At 34.8% G+C, this 27542-nt stretch overlaps 4 protein-coding genes across 5 annotated transcripts; 2 read left to right on the top strand and 2 right to left on the bottom strand.

Moving 5' to 3' along the window:
* Window positions 1-536: 536 nt before the first annotated feature.
* Window positions 537-1282, bottom strand: LOC135147253 (glycine-rich protein DOT1-like). The gene is made up of 3 exons (XM_064080144.1): window positions 1160-1282; window positions 862-1005; window positions 537-692 (listed from the first exon to the last, which is right to left on the bottom strand). The coding sequence occupies exons 1-3, from the start codon at window positions 1280-1282 to the stop codon at window positions 537-539; spliced, it is 423 nt and encodes a 140-aa protein (XP_063936214.1).
* Window positions 1283-1976: 694 nt separating this feature from the next.
* Window positions 1977-3576, top strand: LOC108226888 (feruloyl CoA ortho-hydroxylase F6H1-3-like). Its single transcript, XM_064079072.1, is given in 3 exon segments — window positions 1977-2070; window positions 2073-2475; window positions 2869-3576. Coding segments are annotated over 3 exon segments (1053 nt in total). The 5' UTR covers window positions 1977-1991; the 3' UTR covers window positions 3440-3576.
* An 8368-nt stretch (window positions 3577-11944) lies between these two features.
* Window positions 11945-17714, bottom strand: LOC108224812 (uncharacterized). Of its 2 annotated transcripts, none has more exons than XM_017399541.2 (9): window positions 17603-17714; window positions 17382-17453; window positions 16304-16456; window positions 15627-15874; window positions 14387-14497; window positions 14137-14293; window positions 13858-13997; window positions 13530-13565; window positions 11945-12905 (listed from the first exon to the last, which is right to left on the bottom strand). In XM_017399541.2, the coding sequence occupies exons 3-9, from the start codon at window positions 16377-16379 to the stop codon at window positions 12126-12128; spliced, it is 1548 nt and encodes a 515-aa protein (XP_017255030.2). In that variant the 5' UTR covers window positions 16380-16456; window positions 17382-17453; window positions 17603-17714; the 3' UTR covers window positions 11945-12125. The 2 variants fall into 2 exon arrangements, with proteins under 2 accessions (XP_017255030.2, XP_017255031.2); XM_017399542.2 differs by having other exon boundaries at window positions 16304-16440.
* Window positions 17715-21513: 3799 nt separating this feature from the next.
* On the top strand, window positions 21514-27267 carry LOC108192827 (probable protein S-acyltransferase 7). Its single transcript, XM_017359324.2, has 5 exons — window positions 21514-21900; window positions 22601-22783; window positions 24614-24907; window positions 26115-26348; window positions 26467-27267. Exons 1-5 carry the CDS (start codon window positions 21796-21798, stop codon window positions 26992-26994), a joined length of 1344 nt encoding a protein of 447 aa, XP_017214813.1. The 5' UTR covers window positions 21514-21795; the 3' UTR covers window positions 26995-27267.
* Window positions 27268-27542: the final 275 nt, after the last annotated feature.

Below are 27542 nucleotides of genomic sequence, written 5' to 3'. Positions count from 1 at the left end.
CTCGCGTGGGGAAATTTGCCTCCTCGCCATAGGAGAACCCGAAAGTTACGGTTCAGAAGGCACTGCCGTGTCAAATTGATTTTTAGACTTTTCTATAATGAAGTTAACTCACATTTAACCGAATATATAAACGTTGTTCTTATGTCATTCAAAAATTATGGAAAAGAATATATTACAATAGAATTATGTATGACTGTAATAATTAAAATTTACTTTTTATTATATAATATAATGGGTTGCACTCAACAAAGAACACCTTAAAAAAAAGAATAACAAAAAAAAATACTATTATGAAACTTTATCTTTCAAAGAAAATGATCGTAATCATACAGTTCTACACCAATTAAACTTAATATATAAAATCTAGCATCTAAATTCATTAAATTTATTAATATGATTTAAATAGAATCTAGAAAAAAAATACATAATGGAACCATATATACATAAAGCCTTACTACAATAGATTCCTCTTTATTCTACAAACTAAAAACTAAACTGGAATATCACTAAATCTAAAAACAAATACCACTAAATTCTTAAACAACCTCATCTCCACCTTCATTTTCACCAACCCCACCTCCAAATCCGCCCCAGCCAACATCTTCGTCGTCGCCTCCTCCATAACCACCGCCATCTCTATGCTGCTCACCCCCTCCATAACCATCACCTCCATCTCCACCTCCATTATTTTTCTAACAACACAATCTTCACCTCCATCTTCACCAACCTCATCTTGGTCGCTGCTTCAACCTCCTTCAATCCCGTTCCTACTTCTTTCTCCACCTCGGCTCAACTTCAAAATATGGCGGAGCTGACACTATTCCGATGACGCTCCAATCCCCTACTTCAAGCCGCCCAGACCTCCGCTACAATCGTCATTCCTCCATCTCCACCTTCACCTCTACCATCATCACCATCATCTGAATTGAAAATGTGAACATATCTGAAGATTCTAAGCAGTTTCAGCAAGTTTTCACTAATTCCTGCAACACAGATCACTAAATCCTGAAGAGAATATCACTAAATTGTACTGAGAATATCACTAAGTTGTATTGGTTTCTATTTTTATTTTAAGAGCCTATGTAAACAATTATTCATATACAGACCAAGAGAAATTGTATTTAAATGACATCACCCAATTTTAAAGGTACATCATCACCCAACTAGGACCCACACTCGCCCCACTGAATCCACCCCATGACCTTACTAGGCCCCACTTATACCCGTCTAGGCCGGGTCCATCCCATCCTAAAACTCTTACTATATATTCCCTCCGTCCCATCAGGTTCTTTACGTTACTTTTTGACACGCATTTTAAGCCTCCTATAAAGTATACTTACATTATATATATTTTTTAAAAAAATTTCTGAAAAATAATTTGACATTTAAACTTTTATTCAGAAAAAGAAAAAATTAAAAATACATCATCAAACTATACTTTACGAGTTACGTAAACAATCGGCAAAATGGATGGAGTATGTTTTACTTAATCGGTAATGTTGAGATAATTAATCCAATCCGAGTCGATGGCAGAAACGGTACGGCAACAGACAAAAATCAATCAACTTCTTGCAGAAGCCAAGTTTGTATACAATTTGTCATCTGTACAACAAATTTTAATTTCAAGTATGCGAGGCAATCAATTCTTATTTGACATAACGCAAACAATACCGATAGGTTATCAATTCAGATAAGGCGATTAATTAGAATAGAAATAGTTCTGGGTAAGACAATAAACTTAAACAGTGAGTGTTCGTTCCTATTTGTATGTGTTTGAGAGCGTTGCACTTGACGGCCGTGGAAATTAATTGTGTGGTTGTTGCACTCATTTGCCATTCGATTTGCATATGCATGGAACTCAAATAAAGTGTATAAATAGCCTCTCCTTCCATGCATTACAATTCATCGTTCATCCTATCTACATACAAATAAATTCACTTACATACAAACAATCAAAGCACTTGTTATTTGATATCCAGCACTACTACAGAATGGCTGCATCCTTCTCAGATGACTACACACATTTTGCAGTGAAAAAGGGGCATGGTGTTAAGGGCATCTCCGAGCTCGGCCAGCGTTACCAAAGCAATATATTCAACCTCTCGAGGAGCGAATAGACATGACGAAAGTTTTGGATAAAGAATCTATACCCGTGATCGACATGTCGAATTTGGATGATCCGAATGTAGCTGATCAGATTGCGAATGCTGCGGAGAAGTGGGGATTCTTTCAGATTGTTAATCATGGAGTCCCCATTGAAGTTCTTGAGGATGTGAGGGAAGCCGCCCGGAGATTCTTTCAGTTGCCTGCTGAGGAGAAAATCAAGTTTTCGCAAGAAAATTCTCCGACAAAAAATGTTCGGTTCGGAACAAGTTTTATCCCGAAAGCAGAAAAAGCCCTTGAGTGGAAAGACTACCTCAGTCTCTTCTATGTCTCTGATGAAGAGTCTTCCGCATTTTGGCCAGCCGCATGCAAGTATGTAATTACACCTCAAATTTTGTTTGCCACTAGTGAAAATATAGTAGCTAGGTCGATCTGCATGCTATATGCACACATTATTCTAGGTACTGCAGGTCGGTGACACATGTATGTCAGGGATTTGTTAACCTAACTTACAGATTCTTGACCGTTGGATGAATAAGCAGCCAGGATAAAAATAAAAGTTAAATACATACAACAGTTGGGGTTAAATACCCTCGTATAACGGTTAAAAAGCGTTAGTACAGACCTTGCACAACGCTTAAAAAGCGTTGAACGTATGTTATAATTTTGACGGCTGGATATTCATCCAGAACATTTTATGTTACTTAACTGGTCCCTATGCCAGGAACTTGGACCCATTCTAACTATATAATTTAATTATTTCAGAAATGAGGCGATCCAATTCATGAAGAAGTCTGAGTTTGTGGTCAAGTGGCTGCTACAAGCCCTGATGCAGAAGCTAAATGTGGACGACATGGACTCAAAACAATCACTTCTCATGGGTTCCAAAAGAATCAACCTCAACTACTATCCTATCTGCCCAAACCCCGAGCTCACAGTTGGAGTTGGGCGTCACTCTGATGTCTCCACACTCACATTTCTCCTTCAGGACAATATCGGAGGACTATTCGTCGGCAAAATGGAGACGGATGCGTGGATCCACGTGCCTCCGATAAGCGGATCGATAGTAATCAACGTGGGTGATGCTCTTCAGATCATGAGTAATGGTAAATACAAGAGTGTTGAGCATCGTGTTGCTGCTAATGGAAGCAACAACAGAGTTTCCGTGCCTATTTTTGTGAATCCCAGACCAGGAGATATCATTGGCCCGCTAGCTGAGGTGCTGAAGAACGGAGAGAAAGCGATATACAAGCAGGTTTTGTATTCGGATTATGTGAAACATTTCTTCAGGAAAGGGCATGATGGGAAGGAGACCATTGACTTTGCTAAGATATGATCATTCTGATATTGGAAATATATATGTTTAATTTGTCAATTCACAGAAGTCACTTGGACATCATTACGATGGAGAAAGTGTAATATCTTTATTACTATTAATTTATATTATTAATTTATATTAGTATTGATATAATATATTTATTGATCTATCATTTTCTGTATACTTTTTGACTTGCTTCGTTTTTATCAATTGTTTAAAGGCTGGAAGTGGAAACCCTTGCACCGGTTCCTTTGCTCAGCTCGATGGTCAGTGTTGATATTTGAACCCATAACTCATAAGAGAATGTTTGACAATAACAATAAAAAGAGGGAATGAGATATTCATGTCAGTTGAATTTTTACACCTGCAATTTACATCTCTTTCATACTAGAAAGATAGTTTGAACTTTGAAGAATAGGCAACTCATGCCACTAGATCCAAACTACAAATTTGAGTTTTTTACTTTTTTCTTTTTTACAAATGCAGGCTGATATTTCTTACAACAAACAAATTGGTATCTATTCTAATAATTCTCGAGATGAGCCGGAGTCGAATTCGAGTGTCTCGAGACAACACACCACTTAGGCTGTCTAATCATGCTAATTTGCTAATTGCCTTTATTTGTTTTTCCTCTCGCGGCAAAAATATTGGGCACTCCATGTAATTTCGAATTAAGGATCCTAATTTTCATATTAATATAAAATTAAATAATCACTTGAAAAAATAAATTTTATATATTATAAATAAAAAACATATTCAGAAAAATAATATTTATATAAGATATCTTCGTCTTAAATATCTGGTCCAAAAATCATTAATTCTTTCAATGTATACGACTAAAATTTTTTTGATGATTTTATCATCGGTTTTTCTATGGTGTGCCCATGGGCACACATTAAGCACCAAAATTTATGAAATTGGAGGGTTTCTATTGGCTTACCTTCTTTAATAATGGTGGACCCCCCCTGCAGTTACAACAACCACACCAATCAAAACCCTCCATTTTTATTAATGTTAGTGCTTAGCATGTGCCCATGGGCACACACTAGCCAAACCGTTTTATCAATATACATGAATTTTCAATTTTAAATTTAAATTTGGAAACCCTTTATTTCCGGGAACATTTAAGATCCCTCGCCCGCGCTCCCTTTTCTCATCATCATCTATCACTAGAGTCGTAAACGAACCGAACTGTTCGGTAAGTTCGTTCCGTTCGGTTCGTGTTCGAGTTCGGTAAGCTCGTCCGGTAAGCTTATCGAACACAAGTTCGAACAGCACTTTCCGTTCGATAAGCTTAACGAACCGAACCGAATTTTTAGGATGATCGGTTCGTGTTCGGTTCGTTAAGCTCGTGTTCGGTTCGAGTTAGAGAAGCTCGTGTTCGTTCGACAATAAATAAAATATTTATAATATTATATATAAATATAATATATAATATTATTAAAAATATACATTGTTCGCGAACATTTCGTGTTCGGTTCATGTTCGGTTCGGTTCGACATGTTCGCGAACAGTTCGTGTTCGGTTCGGTTCGTTACCGAACCGAGTTCGGACAGAAAATTTTGTCCGATAAAATTATCGAACATTGTTCGGTTCGTTAAGATTTTGTTCGAGTTCGATAAGAGTTCGTCCGAGTTCGGTTCGCTTACAGCTCTATTTATCACATTGGATCGCTATTTTATTTTTGCAAGTTTTGACATGATAAAGCTAATTACATCATTCTCATGTTCCATTTTTTATTACTTGTATATTTTATATTAATTTATAAATCACATGTAACGGTAAAATTATCTTAATAAACAATGTTTTACGCTTCATTTTACTTCTCACTTTATATACTCACTCTGTCCCCCTCATTTGTTTACAGTTTTTCACACTACTCGACACGTATTTTAAGGCGTATATAAACATAGTTCTATAGCTTATTTTTAAATTTTTTCTTTTTTTATAAAAATTTAATACATCAAATTTTTATTCAGAAGAAAAAAAGTTCAAAATAATTTATCCAAATACATTTTACGAAAGCATTAGAATGCATACCAGCCCCCGTCCCCCAATGTAAACAAATGAGGGGGACGGGGGAGTATTTAGTTACTCGTCTTAGGCCGTTTGAGTAATTTTAAAAAAAGTGTTTTTTTATTTAACATAAATAAGTGGACTAGAAGTGAGATGTAAATTAAGACTCATAAGTGATTAAATTGTTGGGTAAAAAAGTAAAAGTTCCGAAACAAATTAAAATCACTATTCTCAGTAGGGGTGAGCAAAAATTCTCCAAACCGACCGAAACCGGCCGATCCAATCCGTTCAAACCGAATTTAACGGTTTAATAACGGTTTGGTTTGGTTATGGTTTCAAATTATAAAAACCGAAATAATTCGGTTTGGTTTCGGTTTTTACCTCCAAACCAACCGATAAATCCGAACCGAACCGAATGTGTAAATTTAAACATTAATATACATGTACTAATAATGTATTATTAAAAGTAAAATTATAATCTACAAAAAAAATGTAAAATCTTAAACATATAAAAGGTATTCTAGTAAAGATTTTTTTCACAAATATTATTTATTATATTTTATTATATTAATTTTGATGTATGTATTATGTTTCGATCCATTCTTTTTATTTATATTTTCATAAAAGTATGCGAATCACATTTTTTTTATTTTCTTCCATCTCTTTTTATTTATCAAGCTAATATATTCTTGTATCCTCTTTAAATATGATTAAATAGAATATATAAATTGAATTTTTCATTCCTTATTTTTCAAGTCAAAATTTAATTTTGTTGCTAACTTTGTTTTACATATAAAAAACGGTTTAAACCGAGACCAAACCGAACCAAACCGTTTTAAACGGATTGGTTTGGTTTGGATTTTAAACATAATGGTTTGGTTTTGTATTGAAATTTTGAAAAACCGATTTTTTCGGTTTGGTTTGGTTTAGACCCTCCAAACCACCCAAACCGCCCGATGCTCACCCCTAATTCTCAGTTTCAGTCGGGGGGGGGGGGGGGGGGGCGCTTACTATTTTTGACACTATAGTTAGCTTATTAAATATTGAAGGGAAAAAAAAACATAAGTAGGATATCCTTATTTAGCGGATAATGACATACTCTACAAGAAGGGACCGGCTCAGGAAAAACAGGACACATCACATAGTCTACACTAACACTTTCCTGGAAGAACCGCGCCGTAAGTACAACGTTGAAACTTAGCAATATGCTTGATTTGCACATGTTATTTCTGCAGACCTATCGTCGTCAATCCTAATCTTGTACGTACTATTGTAGAGCGCCTGAAATTCACAACCAGTACTTTCTTACTCAGAATGTATGTACGTTCGATAGTTTCTTTTGGGTGCGTGCGTCTACATAGTCGGCTGCCTCACACATTAGGTATAGCAGGAAAGAAAAAACCGGGCCGCTTGTTGCCAAGGATTTTGTTGATAGAAATACAAAGCTTATAAGTAGCCTCTATTGTTATATCATTTCTAAATAATTAAACACCAAATTATTTGATATTAAATTTTCAGGTGCATTACTTTTCGAATTCGATGGCTCCATATCTTATTCCGATGATTACACACATTTTGCAGTTAAGAAAGGTCATGGAGTGAAGGGAATCTCTGAGGCTTTGCCAAAGCAAGAAAAATTTCTCACGAAAATGTGAGGTTCAGGACAAGTTTTGTTCCGAAAGCTGAGAATTGAAGGCTCTTGAGTGGAAAGATTGTCTCAGTCTCTTCTATGTTTCTGATGACGAGTCTTCGTAATGGCCATCTGCATGCAAAGTTTACTAATATTAATAACTTTGAAAAGAACGACATATTTATAAAACACCTCCTTAATATTTATATCTAAAATATTATAAAAAATGTATATTTTTCAAAAATTAAAATTTTAAATTATAAAAAAGAGTTGCCCCAAACAGGACCGAATATATATTCAATTAAAGTATCATTTTCTGTTTACTTCAGCCTATGAATTGTTTTAGAGTAAAACACCACGAAGCCTCGTCAGTCGTCACTGGTTCTTGCGAAATATATGTCAGTAATCAGAGGAAACGAAAATGGGATCATGATGCAAATATTTATACTTTTTGTTGGTCAAATAAAATATTTCATCTCTGGGTATAAAAGAAAGCTTGTTAGAAGAATAGGTATCGCTCACACCACTGGATCGAAACAAGGATGTGACTTGGAACTTTTTATGGCTGATGTGTATTTATATCTGTTAATAGTCACACGCTTTCATGTTTATTTTAGTGGCTAAGAGAAATATTTCTATAATTCTATATATTTTTCATGTTAGTTTTTAATAAATTACTCCAAATCAAACATATTTGGTATATCTCATTTAAAGTAGGATTTGACAATAGTAAAATGTACGTACACATGTCTCTATCCTTAAATAGAGACGTTGTTTTGGTGAAACCCCCAACTTAGTGCACAATAAATAAAATATCATGTAAAATAATGTTAATATAATATCTTAACTATGACATTCTTCACATGAGACTTATCTAAGACCATCTTAAGATGATGAGAATTGACATAGTGAATTCCGGTGAAGAAACGAATGACAAAATCAAAAACCATCATTTCCACATATTGGAAGATTGAAAGAATGAGAGAAAAGAAATTGATGCAAACTAAATTAGAACATAAAATCTCGAAATATTATTACATTGTGAAATTGAGATATCACTGAATAATAACCGTCACACACTCTCTTAATTTACTTGGTCCGTATAATGCATGATCCATCCATGTTGGCTCACTAAATCTTCTATTCCCCAACTCCGAGAGCATTATCAAACATCGCATAATAGAATCGCCGCACAATCAATCGGTTAAACAACAAGACTCGGTTATTCCTGAGTGATCTTCTTTCCTTTTAGATTCTTTACAATTTCCTTTTTAGATGTCCCCTCATTTCTTACATTACAAAATTTTACTAAAATAGTTAATAGGTCCCATAACTTTCCCACTTTTTCTTCCTTTTCACACTACTTTTATTCCACTATCTTCTTTTTATATATTAAAAATCAATAAGTCTCACCACTTCACCCACTTTTCTTTCTCTTTTCCACTACTTTATACATATTTCTTAACCTCCGTGCCCAAACTCAATGTAAACTATTGAGGGGATGGAAGGAGTAATAATAATTTTAACTTACTTAAAAAATAATAATTAAATTAAGTAGTTCAGCATTTTTTTCATTTTTTTTAATAATAGATTTATATACTTTACAAATAAGTATATGTACAGTCAAACCCAAATTGATCCGATCCAAAATGTTAATTGATTATAAATTTAAACCGGATTGAAGCTAACTTGCACCAGATAAGATAATGTAAATGTAGTATGATCTCTAAAAATAATAAACTATTTCTCCCCAATGAGAGGAAATGGAACAAAAGGCTGATTACAGATCAATTTCTCAAGAATGATGCAGATGCAATTCTGGCATTAAACACCCCACAACGAAGTGGAAGGGACAAGGTTGCATGGATAGGAGCACATAACGGGATTTACAATGCGAAATCCGGCTATCATTATTGGTTTGGGTTGAACTACAGTAATAATACAGTCCATCAGAGTGTTGGGTGGAAAAAAGTCTGGCACTTAAAACTCCCCCACAAGGTAAAGGTATTTATATGGCGGTTCTGTCGCAATGTTATTCCAGTTAGATGGAGGTTGTGTTCTAGAGGTGTTCAAGTTGGAGAAATCAGAAAGTCTGGGAAGGAAAGGTAGTCACCCCCGCGTTTGCTATGGACAGCAGTTTTAGTATGTACAGGGAGTGGTCGGACGCAAAGAAACGGTATGAAACTAAACCCTTACATCCGATTAATTCAGAGAAGAAATTGCAGTGTAAATGGCAACGTCCAGAAGCAGGTTCATTCAAAATTAACGTGGACGCTTCGGTATTCCCAGGTGCGAAAACTTTTTCTGTAGGCATGGTTTTGAGGGACCACTCGGGTTCATTTTTAGCTGCCAAGAACATTTGCTTTCCTGCGGCAGATTCCGTGTTTGAGGCGGAGGTTGTAGGGATTCGAGAGGCGTTGTCTTGGGTTAAAGATCTTCAGCTGCATGAAGATAAAGTCTTGGTGGAATCAGATTCTCTTCTTTCTGTTAAGGCCATCATGGGTGAAGGCCAGAATTTTTTAGAAGTTGGTGACATGATAAATGATTGCAAGCTTCTGCGTAGTAGTATGAATGCATTTGAGGTTTGTTTTGTTCGGAGAAATGCTAACAGGGTAGCTCATGAAGTCGCTAGAATCCCTTGCTTAGCTAATTCCAGTAATTTTTTCACGTCTCCTCCTACGTGTTTGTTGGAGGCTATCTCTTTTGATCTTGCTAAGTGAATACATCTTCCTGTTTCAAAAAAAAAAATAAAATAAAATAAACTATCACTTGTTTCTACGAAAAATGCTAGAGATATAAATGTGTACAAGTTGGATACAAAATAATATGTCATATTTTCTTCATTATTGTTTAAATAAAAGTAATAAAACTCTATTTTAACATCAATGATCTCTCCGCTTAAATTATTTGAAGTTGTCAAATTATCAATATCATATTATTTTATAATAAATTTTGATACCGAATTGATACGTATCATATAATTCGGTATTCGAATTAAATACTCAATATTTTTTAAGATTCAAAATAAATTATTAGAACAACCTCCGAATATACTATCAAAAAGATAGATTCTAAATTTAATGAATTCATGCTAAAAGTAAATAGTTATATTATTGGATTTTAAAGATACTACAACATGCTGTGAATTTAGCTTGTGTATATATATATTAATATGTATTTTTGTATAATCAAATTTCATTTTGATGATATCTTTTATAAATAAGTAGTGTCAATATATAATGTTTGTATGAAGTACTCCCTCCATTTCATAATACATTTCCACTTTTGAACAAATTACGTATATTAAGAAAAGCTAACTTTTGTAGAAAACTTTCATTTATTATTATATTTATTGCATTGACCAAGTATAATATGTGAGAGATATTTGATTTAGCAAATATAATTTAGTGAGATGTGGTATAAACCTCGTCTTGAAAATACAAATATTATTGAGAGTTGAAATGAACAAGTAATTTGAAACGTTTTTTTATTCTCAATAGTGGATATGTAATATGAAACAGAGGGAGTAGTTTTTGTTCCATAAATTTACCTCACAGATATCTTAAAAATATTAATAAAGAAATTTAATATCGGAAAAACATACTTATAAATATGAAATTAGATACCTTCTTTAGTAGATCGATGGATAATAATAATACATTAATACCTACAAGTATTCTAGGAGTTCTCGATTTACTTTTTAAAAATTACCGATTATAGATTTAATTAAGATTTCACGATTTTTCACAAAATATCCAAAAACTTTATGATAAATTATGAATAAGTAAATCAATCAATTAATTTCAATTAAATCTGATTACCGTCCAATAATCTATAATCATACTCCAAATGAAAGATTACTTCCTACCGAATTGAATTGTTCGCAGCCCAATATCATAATACATGCGAAATCTTGTCGAGCCATTAATCCCGCCAACGTCCTTCTTCTTCCCTGCTCAAAATGCTTATGAAAAACCTGTGATTCACACGATCAAAATATAATACGTTTAAGAAAAATATTTAAATAAAAGTTTTGCTACTTATCTGTCTAATTAAGAAGTTTAACGCAAAAAAGTAATTTTACTATCTAATATTCAGATGCACGTCTAATACCGCGCTGGTATAGAGTAGAGTACTCCCTCCGTCCCACCAGGTTCTTTACAGTTACCTCTTTTGGACGTCCCATCCATTTCTTTACATTACAAAACTTTCCCAAAATAGTTAATGGGTCCCACCACTTTATCACTTTTCCTTCCTTTTCACACTACTTTTACTCCACTATCTCTCTTTTATATATTAAAAATCGATGGGTCCCACCACTTCACCCACTTTTCTTCCTCTTTTTCACTACTTTATACATATTTCTTAACCTCCGTGCCCAAACCCAATGTAAACAATTGGGTGGGACGGAGGGAGTATCATTTACAAGTGACTACAGTTTACCCTGGTGGAACAGAATTTTTGCCTTCAAATACTGCTCAAGCACAGACAGCTAAATATATTTTTGTTCAAAGTTTCACAACCTAAATTGCATTTTTTTTCTGTTTAAAGCTTCACAGTAAATCCCATCGCAGATTTTGATCAAATATTCAAATCCTTGTGCGCTAAAATAAAGATTGAATGGTAAAATTACCTCTACCAGCAAAATATTTCATTTCTATTTTTTTAGCTAGGTTATTAGTTATAACGAGAACGGAGAACCTAATGTCCTACAACATGTTTGGAAATGAATGATCTAAATTTAATGCAACAAGCAAGTAAAAACACCCTAGCACAAATTCATCTAATTCTTTTTTATCCAAATCTAATTCATCTATTGTTGTATGCCTGCATCCTACAGGCACAGAAATTTTATATAGTCAAGACTCAATAGCACAGATATATACTTTGAACAACTCTATAAAATTTGATTCTATGTATCCGGGGACATAAATATATAATTTACAAACCCCTATACAACATAATCAATCGATAGTCTGAAGCAGTATATAAGAACGGAGAACAACTAATTTCTTTCCTCGTTTTTGAGCTGTCTAAAAGTACCAGGACATCACCTTCTTACAGTTGCCGAGACACTGGTGTTGCCGGGAAGGACTGTTGGCCATAGAATCTACCAGCATTCTGATAAGGCATCGGTGGAGGAGCTGGAAAGTTTGAACTTCCATTATATTCAGACCCCACAGCAGGGTAGGGAAAGGGTGGCGGCGGCAGCTGTTGGATTAAGCCATAGCTATATGGTGCAGGTGCAGTAGCCATCGACCCTACATTCGGCATGAACTGAGGTACTTGAAATGGATTTGAAGGTGGTAGTGGTGGCATAGGTGGAGGAGATAATGGAAGTGGTGGTTGAACTTGTGGAGCCAACTCGTTGGAGGTGATTGCAACATGATGCTGCAATGAGTCTGGATGCGGATAGGGTGGAACAGGTGGCTGAGGAATCTCAGATTGTAGGTAAACAGAGTGACCACTCTCAAGCTTCAGCTTTTTTTCAAGTGGATAATCATCTGAAGGTCCCTTCACTGTGTTGACAATGACCCCATCTGATGCAACAGCAGGTAGGACATAAGGTAGCACCTGAGCTGCGGATGTGGTTGCAGTCACAGGGGCTGCTGGTCCAGCTACAGCAGATTTAGAATTTTCTGCACTGTGGTAAAGTTTCTCATTATATTGCACTTGTTTTGTGTACATCACCGGAGCAGTTTGTACTTCAATGTCATCCGTTAAACATTGAGATGCCTCTGAGTTATTATGTGAATCTTTCTTTTCAGCCAGAGAATGAACAGTGTTTATAATATGTCTGCAAAGATTTTCGGCCTGCTCTGACTGAGATTCTGCATCCTGCAAAATAACATAAAACCATGCTGTCATGAAAGCTGAATATCTCGACCAATTTCCGGAGACTAAAAATCCAATGTTGCTTCAAAGAACTAATATAAATATCTTAAGAAACCAGATAAGCAAATATCAGCGGTTTCGTGTGGTCATAGCATGCTTGGGTAGAACTGTCTCAATCCAGACAATTTCAAAGAGAAAGCCCTGTTTTTTTTGTTGCAATTCAGAGTTCAGGCCGCAAGCACACAAACTTATACCAAATTTAGTTTCTAAAACATAATAATAATATTCATACATAATGATAAAAGTCTTACATACTAATGTAGGTGTAAACGAACTTCGATAGGGAACAGATTATATTTTGTGAATCATGAATCTAATATTTTGTATGTCTTATCAGTTATCTTAATCAAGTACAGTATGCTCTAACAAGACATTTCATTTACCAGTAAGGGCTTTGGAAGCTGAAATTGTGAAACGACTGTTGTACTGTATCATCTAATTAAGGTCTGCAATTTTTCTTAATTCAATTGGAAATTAATCATATTATTGTATTTTTCTAATTGTTCTGCTCTATTAATAGTCCTTCTAAAATCAAGCACATGAAAAGATAATAATTATAGTTGTTACCTGTAGTTGATGTCGAAGATGACTTAGCTTTACCTCCTGACACGAACAGACAATTATAGCTCTTTGTTAGGGATAAAAGAAAACAATATAAAAGTAAGTACAACCACATGACAAGTCTTGTTCTTTTAAAGTTGATTTGACATGTTAAATAAATATATTTAGCTGTATATATTAAATATATTATATGCTATGTAACGATAATTACAAATTTATTTGTATAAAAATTAAATGAATTGAAATGAATTAAATCTAAAATTGAGTTTGAAATTGGATGATGCACTTTGTTAAAGTAATGAGTTTAGAGAGTAAACAGGCTGCAGATCAAAACCTGTTCGTGAAGAGCCTCTGTAAGATAAGAGACAAGGCTTATCCTGCAAGACTGTACATCCCTAAGCTGTTCAATACAACCCATCAGTATAGCCTGCTGCCCCCTAATCTCCTCCACGGTGCCAGATTGGATGAGTTTCTCTATTTTCACAAGGCAGTGAGAGAAGGTAGAAAATTAAGGATACAACTATGCTATAACGTAACAAAAAAATTTGAGAAGGAAAAAAAAAATTAACTGCATTTAAGAAAAATGGTTTACCAAAGAGAATTAGAGGGATACCTGAGCTTATACCACCGCCAATTTCCTTCTCTACTTTTTCAATGTATCTAATAGAATTCATACAATTATGCAAGATAGTTTCTTCATCTAGTTGACCACCATAAAGAACCTGATAAGCAGATGCTATTTTTTCCAGAGCATTTCCAGCTGCATTTGTCTGTTCACAAAAAGTTGGAAGAAAAAATGTTAATCATAAGATTCCTTGGCAGCTAACATCTTTTTTAAAACCAAGTTCGAAGGACTTGCTTACCAATTTGAATACTGGAGGATTGTTGCTTATGTTTAGGTTCTTCCCTACAAGCTCATCTTTGAGAAGCTGACCTTGAGAGCCAAAGACTTTTCTTTCTTCCCATATGTTAATCTACATTGAAAAGGAAATTATAAACTTACTACAAAGATAACACACAATCTCTACAACCCGAGGCAACTATGAAAGGGCACATTAAGAAAAAGAAAACGTAAAACCACTGGTATTTCAGAGAAGGTAGCAATAAGCTTAATTATGTATTAATATAATGTGTTACAAATTTATGAGAACTACAATCAAAACAAAGTACCTACATTTTTTGATTATCTTGACTCTTAGTAATCCCTTTCGAAAATTAGATTATTTTTCAAGACCACTACCAAAGGTTATAATACTGCTCAATGTCCATATCCGACTATTTAATTTTTCTTTATTATAAGACTCGTATAGTCCATGTCAATACACATTATAATCATTCTTTTCCCCATTTTTATCTTTATTATTATTATTTGCATCCTCCACGCATAATGGAGAGTACTATGCTATCTGTTTTTGACAAAATCACATTCCATTGATTAGTTCATTCTTACCTTAACTGAAGCAAAGACCGTCATTAGTGTACTACTTATTGACATATTTATAAGTCTTAACTAGATTGGAAGGTTCCAACGACTAAGAAACAAGCATAATATATTGAACCTAAGTTACTTTTTATAGAGACGAAGAAGAGTCAATATTTTCCTGCTGAAACATGCCCCTAAAGGTTTTGACTTTAACAAGTAAAACACAGCCTCAATCTTAGGGAAATGAACTCATTGCTCTTGATATCCAAAATATGAAAAACACTTGAATAAGTCCAATCCTTAAGTTTAGACACTATCAAACTGCAAACATTCATTAAAGGGCAGAAGGGAACCAAAAGACGTGCTGGGCCAGAAATGGTACATGATGCAATTAATTAAATTCCTGCTGTCATGCTAGATACTTCTTCAGTGATTAATATATAATAGTAATAAGTTGAAAGATTAGGAGTTAAAATGTAGCAAGAGAAATTGAAAAATTAAATTTGTAGCTGAAAAACTTTTTGGGCTATTTCCTCACACAATCATTTCGGGATACATATATTTCAAATATAATGTTAAATTCACGAATTATTGCATGACAGATCTCTGTAAGCAAAACTAAAAAACAGAATACAACCAGAAGGTGCTAAACAACGTCTATAGTTGAAAGAGAAAATTACCAGCCGCATTGCAGCATTCCTTTCAGACTTGTCTCCGATTTCAAGTACAACACGAAGTGCACCTGGCAGAACCTTCCAAAACTCAGCAACGAACTCCGAACCCTTTCGCCTGCTATTTTGGATAATATCGTTTGCAAGATACAGAAAAGCCAACCGCTGTTCACGCGGTGAGCAATGAAACTGCCTGTCCCACGTTTCAACAACATTCTTTGCTTTGTTCATGTGGAAAATACACCAATGGGACAGAGCTTGATTGCATTAAAGATCACAATGCATTGAGTTGGCAAGGACTTTTACAAAAAGAAACTTAACTTCTAATGTGTGGAATCAATAGAATGGAAAAGCTGTATCTATTGTTGAATATAGTGTTCAATTCAATTGATAATATCAGGAAACCAGAAGTCAATCAGTCGCAGAATAAAAGAGCAGTAGATCTATGAAATGTGTTGCTTTATCAAAGAGTGGAATACGAATGCCAAAGGTCGTGCTCACTTATATTACTTTATGATTTTATTGTATAATGATGTCCACTTTCATATCCATAAATAAATTGAATTAAATCATACAACAAATAATGAAAATCACAAGGGTTTTTCTTTGAAATTTATTTATACGAGAGATTATTACAATCACTTTGGCCAATTAATCTTCATACGGTAATACTTTTTAAAGGATACTTTCAATGCTTTGTTGTGAACTGTTGAGCTTGACCAGCTTCTCCACCAAAATATGCGGTTTAAATGTGCTACCCATTGTATAAGATAGAAGTCCAGTAGAGAAATGGAACACTGGTAGACCTTGAAGCTATTTAAACCTTGACATAAACCAAACTACAAGTAAATATAATCAGAATCTAGCACATTATTTTGTAGTACAAATATCAACCTAAGGAAACTGATCGGTTTGACATAAGCACACTTATCATACAAATGGCGAATGGAAAGTCATAATAATATTGTAGCAAAAAGGTGTTGTAGTTATACTATTCAACAGATACTATCAGGTCAGCTTCAGGTTTCTACGCCGAAAAAGGTCTATGAGCATGAGAAGAAAATTTATATAATATGAAACTACAAGTGTAAAACATTTAAAAGTGCTGCTAAATGTGGAAAGCGTTCGAAGAAAATTTCAAATTAAAAGCTAACTTCGAAAAATATAGTTGTCTTATTAAAGGATCTTCACAAGTTCACTTGCAAAATTTGATATCAAATGAACTTGTTGTCTCCTGTAATAAATAAGGAAACTACATACGCAACTATAAAAACAGTTAAGAGCTGAAAAATCACATTTCAAAATAGAAGGCATAAACCCTGGATATAGTCTAGTTAAGGCGGTGCAAATTCCAATAAATTAGCCAATCAATAAAATTCCATCACAAGTCCAAAACCCTCCGGCGCATAAAATCTCAAATTTCATCTATTCCAATTATAAGCAAATAAAATTTCTCAAGACACAAAACTTAAAAGCACTTGAAAAACACACAGGCAACCAAAAAACAAAAACAAAAACTTTCTGCTAAATTCAAATTAACACGACACGAGTTCTTAAAAATACATAAACATATAACAGAATTAAGCTTTTTTTACCAGGCCTTAATAACCAGCGATATCAAAACAGAAAAAAAATCACAAACCCTAATTCAAGTACATCAACTGTAAGTGAATTTCAAGAATTACGGTATCATCTCAAATATACAAAACACGAATGCATAACACAAGAATTACAAGTTTAATAAGTGAGAAATAAGCGAATTACCAATACTTAAGCTGTTCAAATACAATGCAGTGCCTCTTTGCAGCTTATAATTAATATCTTCACGAACTACACCTGCCAAGAAAATCGAAAAATTCAAAAACTTATAAGTCGAATTCATATAATTGAGAAATAATTTCGATACATATAAACAAAAGTATATAGATACAGTGAACTGTAAGTAATTGAAAGAAGAACAAGAGTGAATTGTGTTCGGTTCGAACCTCTGTTGTCTGTCTGCTGCGAGCGCTGGTTTTGCTGCTGCTGCCGATGATTCACCGCTTTATAAAGCCCTCTTTTTGTCTTCCCAAATTGCCCTTCATTGCTGTACGGCAGTACTGCTGCAAATATTTAATTTAAATTATTTTATTTGTTATATTTGGGGTTGGATTTTAAGGAGAGTAGTCCCTTGTTTCAAAAAAATTAAAAAACATGAGAGTAGCCTCACATATAATATTATGAAAGGGTTTGTACAGGTGAGCACATGCTAAGCACTCAAATATATGAATTTGGATGATTTTGATTGGTGTGGTTGTTATAAATGCAAGGAGGTCCATCATTGTTAAAGAGTATAAGTCAATTAAAATATGAAAAATTTATCAAATTTTGTACTTATTGTGTGTCCACAAGCACACTCTAGAAAAATGTTATAAAAAATAGACAAACACTCTCTCTGTTTTTTTTATATGACACTTTCGACTTGGACACGTAATTTTAGGTGGGTTGACCGGGTAGTAAAAATTATTATTTTTAATTTATTTTTTTTGTGAATTAAAATTTTGATTTCATATTTTTATACAGAAAAAGAAAATTTCAAAAAAAATGTTTTTAACTACTCGGTCAAAACACTTAAAAATATGTGTCAAAAAGTCGAACGTCATATATTAAAAAACAGAGGGAGTATCATGCACCCCATAAATTTTCCTAAATCTTTGTCCACGGCTCAATTAGCAATTTCCAAGGGTGTGTCCATGAATAACAACCACTTGTTAGTTAGAAGATTCATTTTTATTGGCTCTCATCCCATTAATAATGATGACCCCCTTCATGCACAAAAATTATCACCAATCAAAATCTCCCACCTAGATGAAAAGTTGTTGTTAAGGCCCACACTAGAAAAACCCATAAAGTATTCATATATTCAGTTAAAATTAGCCACTAAAACAAACTCCAACAACATTTTAGTATGTGTTCACTTGGATGTAATAGAACGAGGGAAGAATGAAATAAAAAATTATAAAGAAGTTCTGTGGATAAAGAAGAATGTATAAGAAAATAGTGACCAAATATGAATATAATTAAATTTTATATGATGAAGATTGTAACAAAACATGATGGAAAAGTGAAATGAGCATTCCTTCCAAAACATGTGGATTATATTTTTTTGTTTGAATAATTTGGAATGAAATGATTGAATGATTGAAAATTATATACATTTTCTTCTATCAACTCAAATTCAGAGCACAAATTTCATTCAATTTCATCCAAGTGAACGCAGCCTTAGTTCTTTTTTAAAATTTAATATAAAATATTGGATCTTAGTAATTTAGGACGAATAATGCTCTGTACCCCAAATTTTGTTCTCAAATGACGTGGCGGACAAATGGTTGATTTTAATTGGATAATTTATGTGCATATATAGGGTCTCATTATTATTAGTGGGAGCGGAACCAATCATAATTAAATTGCCAACAAAATTTGTTAAAAAAGCTTGGGAACACTTTTTGGGGTACCTAGCATTTCCTTTTTTTTTTATTAACACGGTTCGTACTAATTCAAAAGCAAAGGATAGCTAATATACACGACACCACTATATTAAAACCTTGTATTGCGCTTTCCACAAGTCGTCAATGGTCTGAACTTAGCATTTGATCCAACGCCACTTTAGCAAGCTTAGTCTTCAACTCCAACTTGTTAATATACAGCTGCAACTCTTTAACCAACACATCCTTCCATTCCTTGCCCAAAGCCCTTTTCTTTTCACTTGCATGCAACTTCAAATTTCTCATGCTGAAATATTTCAATGCCTGCGGAAAACTAACATCCGACTCCCATGCCGACTCAAATTCGAATTCAATTCCTTAAATCTCAAACCCTCATTCTCCTCCCCATCCTCGTCATCCTCATCACCGTCCTCATTCACTCCATCCTCATTTATCCCAATGCTCATATCCCTCTCCTTCCTACCGTCCTCATTCACTTCATCCTCCTCATTTATCCCGATGCTCGTATCCGTGTCCTTCCTACCGTCCTCAATCACTCTATTGTCATTGATCTCGATACTCATATCCTTGTCCTTGCTAGCAGCATTACCCTAATTGTCATTCCCTTGGCCACAAACCATATTGGAAAGCCGAAACAATTCATCTTCAACGGGTTTAGCAAAAACAACATCAGAATGGGTTCCTCCTTTGAGAAACTTGTACTTCCCCATCAGCGTCTTAATATTTTCCTTCAACTGAGTAAGAGACACTTTGGCTTGGAGAGATCCTTGACAAACTAAAAAAATGCATCATAATCAGAATGAGGGTCCACATCATACTCCAACTCATTATCAATAAGACCTTGCACAATAACAATTACATCTTCATCGCTCCAAACCCGCTTCCCACCCGGGTTCTTCTCATCCCTAGCCTTCTTCCTCACACCCCCTTGTCATCCTTTTCAGAACCCATCTTCATTCTTCGTTTCAGGTCGGGTTTATGACCCGAATTTCTGCTTCGGATCCAGCGTGACTATGTGTTTGACAGAAGATCTCTTCCACTCAGACGACGTTGCATGCTCTTCAACGACGTCGTTTCGAAGGGGCTATGAAATAGTCGCAGGACGCGATTGCTGCTTGCGAGCCATTGTTATTGCGATCTCTCCAACAACATTTCTTATACGCATTCCTTATGCCATATTTTATTATTAAAAAAAATATCAATATTACAAAAAATTGAATAGAGAGAAAGCGTTGGTTTCTAATATTTATTATTAAATGAAGTCAGAAGAAGAGAAAAGTTACCTTAAGAGAATATTTAGAGATCCACTAGAATATTTTTGTTATAAATTATTGTATCAAAAATAGTGTTTTGAAAAGTCTTAACAAAAATCCTAACGAGAGTCGATCCCCCCCTCCTATTTCTCTCCTCACCCGCCGCCTCTTCTACCCCTCTACTCCTTACCTTCACACATTCAATCTAAATAATCATGGTCACCGCAGGAGACCTATATGCTCCTTTCTCTTGTTTTTTTTTGTTTTTTCTTCAATAATCTTCATTTTTTGGGTGAGATTTTTGATTCTTGCATCCATCTTTTCGGGTGTTTTATGTCTCTCCTTTTGGAGTGGTTTGTATCTCTCCTTTTAGAGTGGTTGGTATGTGTTAATATGTTTTGGTGTGTTTTACTTTGATATTTTGGTCTGTTGATAATGATTTAATTGGTGTATTGGGAGATCTTGAAAGCCCGTTTTAAATCTGAAATGGTGGTGATTATCGCAAAAGCTAACCTAGCACGAGAAAGATTGTTCAATATACGGGGACATCGGTATCTAAGGCCTCAGTTGGCGTAACTGATGGGTATGAACACAGGACTATCACATATTTTTAATGTGTACATATCAATTGTGACGTTACTATTTTCAGGAATGTTATTGACCGGATTGCTTGGGAAACCTTTATAATCATTTTGATTGTCAAGAATACTTATATTTTGTTTGTTAAGCAATTGGAAAATAAAATGACTAGTTATCAAACTCATTTTATTTCTCAATCAGGTTGTATTATCAGTTCCGGGATTTGTCGTAACTGTGTTTCAATGTTTTAATGAATGCATTTTGTAAAAAAAGAAGAAGGAAATCCACTATAATACTGTTGGAGTGGGTTTTCCTCCAAATAACTAAATTATTGGAGTTCCAGTAATCTCCTCTCAGTATAATTATATCTTACACTCTTTTTAAAGTTCTAAAAAGTAAAGTTTGATTATTTAATATCTTAATTGAATATAATTTTATAAAATATATATAATATTTGTATCTAACTTGAATATTCAATCTTTATAAACTTTGAATAAAATCTCTTGAAATCTACTGGTATGGCAAACAAATTTTAGATAATAATTTTATATAAGAAAAAGAAAAAAAGGAAAAGAGAGAGGGAGTAATATAGAAAAGGGCAAAAGGAAGTAATGAACACATCCAGGAGAGCACAATAGAATGCTTTTCCATCCTCTTCTTTTTCCCACACTAGTCTCCAACACCCCCACCCTCTCCTCTCATGGCTTGTCGGCCACTTTCTCTCTAAACCCATTTGCCGGAAAACAAACCCCATTTCGCCGGAACAGCTAAAACCCACCCACTTCATCTCACAATTTTTACACCCACCCACCATTTCTATCGTTTTCGAGAAAGATCTTTAGCTCCATTACACACACAAATATGTACGTGGTGCCTCCTCCTAAGCGCTCGTCGGATCCAATGCCCGGATACTCTGGTGGGTCGTCGGATAATGTGCGGATTTATCAGATATGGAAAGGAAGCAATGTAAGCTTTTTACTCCTTTTTCTTATTTTTCTATTTCTAGGGTTCTGTTTCTTTATTGCTTTTGTATTATTTCTTTTTTTGGCAAATAAAATTATTTGTTTGGCTGATTTTTTTTCGTGTAGTTATACTATTATAGAAGCAAGAGTAATGGATATGTGTGTTAATTTTGTTGATTGTAGTGTTTACGCAGCTAGAGTATTGTAGAAGAAAAAGTAATTGATATGTGTGTGTGTTTGTAAGTGGTTGTTTAAAGATCTTTTCTTGATTGTGTTAGTTGTGTGTTTGAATGGAGTGAAATATCGAGATTGGAGTACATTTCTATAATAGAAATTTAGGGTATGCTAGATGTCACCATTGGCTATAGCTTTTAACTAGTAAGTTTATAATTTTTAAAGTTTTGATGTTAACAATGTTAGTGCCTCCAATTTCGTTTAAATATTTGTTGTGTCGTTTTATTTTATTAAGCTGAGTAGCTAGATTTTTCTTTGTTATAGAAGTTTTTCTGATTTTCTTTCTTCATATAAGCTTAAATTATAATAGTAACTACATTATAAAATTGTACATATTTGTTATCTGATTAAAACATGTCTGTGGTGTTTATATTGCATGGGAATACCTTTGTCTTTTTGTGAAGATGGTTTCTACTTTCTAAATATTGTGTTAGTATTTCTAGTTGATCTTATCCCATGTATTCTTGCAGATTTTTTTCCTTCAAGGAAGATTCATATTTGGACCAGATGTAAGATCACTAGGTGTGACCATACTTCTAATAATAGTTCCCGTTACGGTCTTCTGTGCTTTCGTTGCTAGAAAACTGCTGGATGATTTTTCTTACCACTCAGGAGTATCAATTATGGTTGTAGCCATTCTGTTTACAATTTATGTAAGTTCCTTGCGTCTCTTATTTAGATATGCCTGTCTGTAGAAGTCATTCAAGAAATAATTCGTTTGTAGACTTCCACTTACTAGGAAACATTCGCTAAGTAAAGCAAGCAGTACTTAGCAAGTTAATTGGAAGACTTTGGAATTTGGATTGTCCATAAAGAACTCTCTTTAATTTTATTTCTCAGTTAGTTTATATACTTGGTATTACTTGACCACTGTATGCTAGAGCTATGTATCATGATCTGCTTTTTGCTGAAACTGCATAGTGCTTCAGCTATCTCTAGATGACTGAGTTACTTAGTCATGATCAAACTGCACGGAGCTGTATAAACATTTACAAAATCGAAACCTTTTGTCTGGCAAGTTGTTTTAATTCTGCATCTTACTTATAGAGCATCAGTCCTGATTGGTCAAGCCTTGGGGATCTTGTTAGAGATGGCTACAGCCTATGTGTCTGGTGGCTTTTATCGTTCCTGTGCTTTAGCAGTATATTTCAAAGCATAACCTATCTAATTGTTATTCAACAAAGTTATATAGTCGTCTCCTTGTGGATGACATTTTGTCCAGGTGATCCCCAGGATCTAGTCAGATTATTGACCCGATATAAATGGCTGGAGTAAGTACAAATCTAAGATACTGTCCCCACACAAGTCTTAAGTCACAAAAAATAATGAAAAAATCAAATAAAATGCCAATTTCCTTCAACATGATTCGGTGTTGAAGACATCATTCTGGGAATTTTAACGATTCATATATAGCTGAATATGAGAGAACTAGGCAAAAGCTGCAAAACTGCAGCAGAGATTAGAGCCAAGAGAACGTGATTGCAAAAGTTTAGGGTTGGAGATGTGGTTGGAGATCCCTTCTAATTTTGTTTCTTCATCAAAGGAAACTTGGTCATTCTCATTAACTCAGGTGTTATAGTTTCAGCTCTATTGCCAAATTCTAAACTCATGTTAAATTGTTAATTCTTGATGTGCTTATCTTGTGCCTTACGCCTAAGAGCTCTGCTGAGAACATGCTAAATATTAAATATCAGGCCCCTAATCTTTTTGTTGCAGACTATTTATAATTTATTTGAAAGCGTGCAGAAACCCAATGTTTTAAAAGTCTTGTCCATTCCTGTTATGTATTACATATGTATATGTTCTTGGTTTATGTTCATTTCCCTGGGTGGCTTATATCAATTATCCTGTAATAGATGTGTGTGTATATATATTAGTAAATAGAAACCTTACATGGAAATTAAGAGAAACTACCCATATATGACATCACCCACCTGGGCCTACCCCGGCTCTACTCAATACGCCACGGGCCCATTAGAGTGTCACCAAGGCTCCGAACAGGCCTTGTCTTTAGTTCGGATAGCGCACCGTCTAGAAAATGAACTTTTCATGTCAGACACTATCTTTAATTTTGATAACCTATCTTTATGAGGAAAAGAACAAGAAATAGAGATAAAATTGATGTAAAAGGAGAAACAAAGATAGTCTTCAACTCGTGCCTTGATTTGTGCAATTGTTTACTATGCACTATAATTAGGTTTTCAAATCCCATCAACTTTGCATGTAAAGCACAAATCAACGCACGAGTTGAAGACCTTTTTCTTCTTTTATTTTTTTACATCAATCTCACCTCAATTTTTGTTATAGTTTCTTATCACACAAATCCTACATTTCTTAAATGTCCGCCACTAGTGGAAGAATGTATGTTATATGTAATATATCAGTCTATGTACAAACTTGCTATAGACCCACCTTTAGTAGGATTTTCCGGTCATTTAAGGATTCTTTATGATTTCCTTGCTGAATTATCTTTCGGATTTCAGGTTTTAGGTCTTCTCCTGCTAACATCTGGAAGAGATCCTGGTATCATTCCTCGCAATGCCCACCCCCCAGAACCAGAAGGCTATGATGGGAGTGCAGAAGGTGGTGCTCAAACCCCACAGTTACGTCTACCGCGGATCAAGGAAGTAGAAGTTAATGGTATTACTGTGAAGGTCAAGTATTGTGATACCTGCATGCTTTATAGGCCTCCCCGCTGCTCACATTGTTCTATTTGCAACAATTGCGTTGAGCGATTTGACCACCACTGCCCTTGGGTTGGGCAGTGTATAGGACTGGTGAGATGTAACTTCTGTAAATATTATACTGTCAGTGGCATATGGTCTTTATATTGTGATTTTTTGACTTTGTTCTGAATTTTAAACGAGTGAATGGTATCATTGATAGAAATTGTCGTAATAGTAAAGACTCTACAGGTTTTAACACCTTTTATAATAGTTGTATGTTGGACAAAAAACATAAAAAATATGTGTCTAAAGTACTGATGTCTGCTATCTCACCGTTGGTTCAGTTAACAAATAGTTGTCTCGCCCTTAAAAGAAGCACCTGCCTTTACTTTCTTGGGACGACTGTTGTCTTTTTAATTTTACAGGGTCCCTAGAGCTGACTGCATTTTGTGCTATATTATTTATCTTTAAGTAAGTTATTGTCTCATTATAATCTAGTGTAAGCCTGATTAAACTGTTGCATTACCCTTCTAGGATTGCATTTGAACCCTGGAATTTATTCTATAGTGGCAGTGATTTTTTCCCGAAACCTGTATTAATTGCTTGAGTGATTGGATGGGAATGAAAACTGTCAACCTAAAAGTAACTGTATGCTGGGGGTTGTCTTCTATTTCTTCACAAATATAGCTGTAGTGTTGTACTTGTTTTTATGGTGCACTTTGCTTTGTTATACTGGTCCTCTTATAATACACATATATACTGTCATCTTTTGCACTGCAAGGCTGTACTCGTACCTCAGCTTTCCAGTACTCTAACCATGTTTAGTTATGTATTGTGTACCCTCGCTCGTAAATAAGGGATACACAGCTAAACTTAGCTGAGTTAAATTTAAGTACAAATCTTGGCTGGGTTTTTATCCTACTCATCTTGAGACCGCCCTGAAAAGCATTTTCTGTGAATTGGATTGGCAATATTTGATTGTAAAATGTTGTTACATGAGGTACATTTGTATGAGAATGATAGATTAGAACAGTGAGCTACCTTTCAACAAAGCCTAGTAATTGTCCTTTGTGTTTGTTTCTTTTCAATGCATTTCGGAAATTTAGTCATAGTAGTTGAATTATATATTTTTCCTTTTCTGTGCATATAATCGAAAGTTGTAATGCAGGATAGATTTATATAAATGTAACCTGCCAGGTGCATGACTATGGCTTTTAATATGGCGACTTTCCAAAATTTCCAGCCTATACTACTTATGATCACAACTTGTCTATTACGTTGGAGTATTAATTAGAACTTTTTGATGCTTCTGCTGCAGCGGAATTATCGGTTCTTCTTTATGTTTGTGTCTTCGACAACTCTTCTTTGTGCATATGTCCATGTTTTATGCTGGGTCTACATCAAAAGGATCATGAACTCCGAGGACACAACGATATGGAAAGCAATGATCAAAACTCCCGCATCAATTTGTTTAATAGTTTATACATTCATTGCAGTTTGGTTCGTTGGTGGCCTTACTGCCTTCCATTTGTATCTCATAAGTACAAATCAGGTAACATGTGATCTTCCTTGGGTAGAGCATGCAATAATTTGTCCATGATTTGTGTATCTGTTCAAAAGGAAATGTTGCAATGTATTTTTCTTTAATCCATCTACTTTTGGTTTTGCAGACAACTTATGAGAATTTTCGATATCGTTATGATCGCCGAGCCAACCCCTATAACAAAGGAGTGATGCAAAACTTTGCGGAGATCTTTTACAATAGTATCCCTCCGTCTAAGAACAATTTTAGGGCTGAGGTGCCTAGGGAACCTGGGTTACCACCTCGATCTGTAGGCGGTGGATTTGTTAGCCCAAACATGGGCAAGGCTGTGGATGACATTGAAATGGGCAGGAAAGCCGTATGGGGTGATGTTGGTGATGCTCTAGATCATCGTGAAGGGCAACATCCTTACACTGATAGTGTGAACAAGGATGGTGGATTGGGTCAGATGTCACCGGAGATCAGGACTACTGTGGAGGAGGGTGACCGTGTTGGAATACATCATCCCAGGCGCTCAAGTTGGGGAAGAAAAAGTGGAAACTGGGAAATGTCGCCTGAGGTTCTTGCATTATCATCTAGAGTTGGAGAAGCAAACCGAACGGGAGGGAGCAGTAGTAGCAACTTGACAACCTCCCAGCAAGCACAACCAAAGTAGTATAATATGATAGACAAATAGGTTATTCTGGTGTTGAACAGGTTTGATGGTATGCAAGCTGATTGTTTAAGGTATGATTATGGCGTTGGAGTTGAAAATTGTTGTCTTGCCATTGTTTGGGTCTTGTTTGCAAGAAGTGTTGAATGTTGATTTGCCATTGTGTTCTAGGAAGAATGTTTTATATTCTGAAAGTTGCCGTCTTCATGTCCCATTTTACATTGCCTTGTGGAAAAAATGTTGTAATTAATTGTTTCCTGATGTGTTCCTCTTTCAGTTATGGTAATTAGGCTTGCTTATATATGCATTTAGTATTCCTTCTGAGATTTTGGTTCGGGAACTTCTGTGGTCTTGTAGCAGATTCTTGTACAAAGTCAACACTAGAAGTTAAAAACAACAAAATTCAAGCTATGCATATTGTTTGAAGAAAAATTGCTACTATGAAAAATTCAAGCTCCAATACCACCCTTCATAAAGAAGGGAAGAAGAATATGATAAATCTGTGTTCCAATTGCATGAAGAGGTGTTATGTCTTTAAAAATTAAATTTTA

The sequence above is a fragment of the Daucus carota genome, chromosome 6, assembly GCF_001625215.2.
Source record: "Daucus carota subsp. sativus chromosome 6, DH1 v3.0, whole genome shotgun sequence".
NCBI classification, from domain to species: Eukaryota; Viridiplantae; Streptophyta; class Magnoliopsida; order Apiales; family Apiaceae; genus Daucus; species Daucus carota.
Note: the sequence above shows the minus strand (reverse complement) of the source record. Positions and strands in the feature narration are given on the sequence as shown.

Bases quoted from the DNA above. Each gene is read 5' to 3' on its own strand.
- LOC135147253 (XM_064080144.1), bottom strand. From the start codon at position 1,282: ATGGGACGGAGGGAATATATAGTAAGAGTTTTAGGATGGGATGGACCC. The intron at 1,006-1,159 runs GTGATGATGTAC...TATTCTCTTCAG, and splicing joins CGAGTGTGGGTCCTAGTTGG to GATTTAGTGATCTGTGTTGC. The intron at 693-861 runs GTCTGGGCGGCT...TTGTGTTGTTAG, and splicing joins GAATGACGATTGTAGCGGAG to AAAAATAATGGAGGTGGAGA.
- LOC108224812 (XM_017399541.2), bottom strand. From the start codon at position 16,379: ATGGGTAGCACATTTAAACCGCATATTTTGGTGGAGAAGCTGGTCAAG. The intron at 15,875-16,303 runs GTATCCTTTAAA...AATGCAATCAAG, and splicing joins TTCACAACAAAGCATTGAAA to CTCTGTCCCATTGGTGTATT. The intron at 12,906-13,529 runs GTAACAACTATA...GTTATTTTGCAG, and splicing joins ATCTTCGACATCAACTACAG to GATGCAGAATCTCAGTCAGA.
- LOC108192827 (XM_017359324.2), top strand. From the start codon at position 21,796: ATGTACGTGGTGCCTCCTCCTAAGCGCTCGTCGGATCCAATGCCCGGA. The intron at 21,901-22,600 runs GTAAGCTTTTTA...GTATTCTTGCAG, and splicing joins AGATATGGAAAGGAAGCAAT to ATTTTTTTCCTTCAAGGAAG. The intron at 26,349-26,466 runs GTAACATGTGAT...TTGGTTTTGCAG, and splicing joins ATCTCATAAGTACAAATCAG to ACAACTTATGAGAATTTTCG.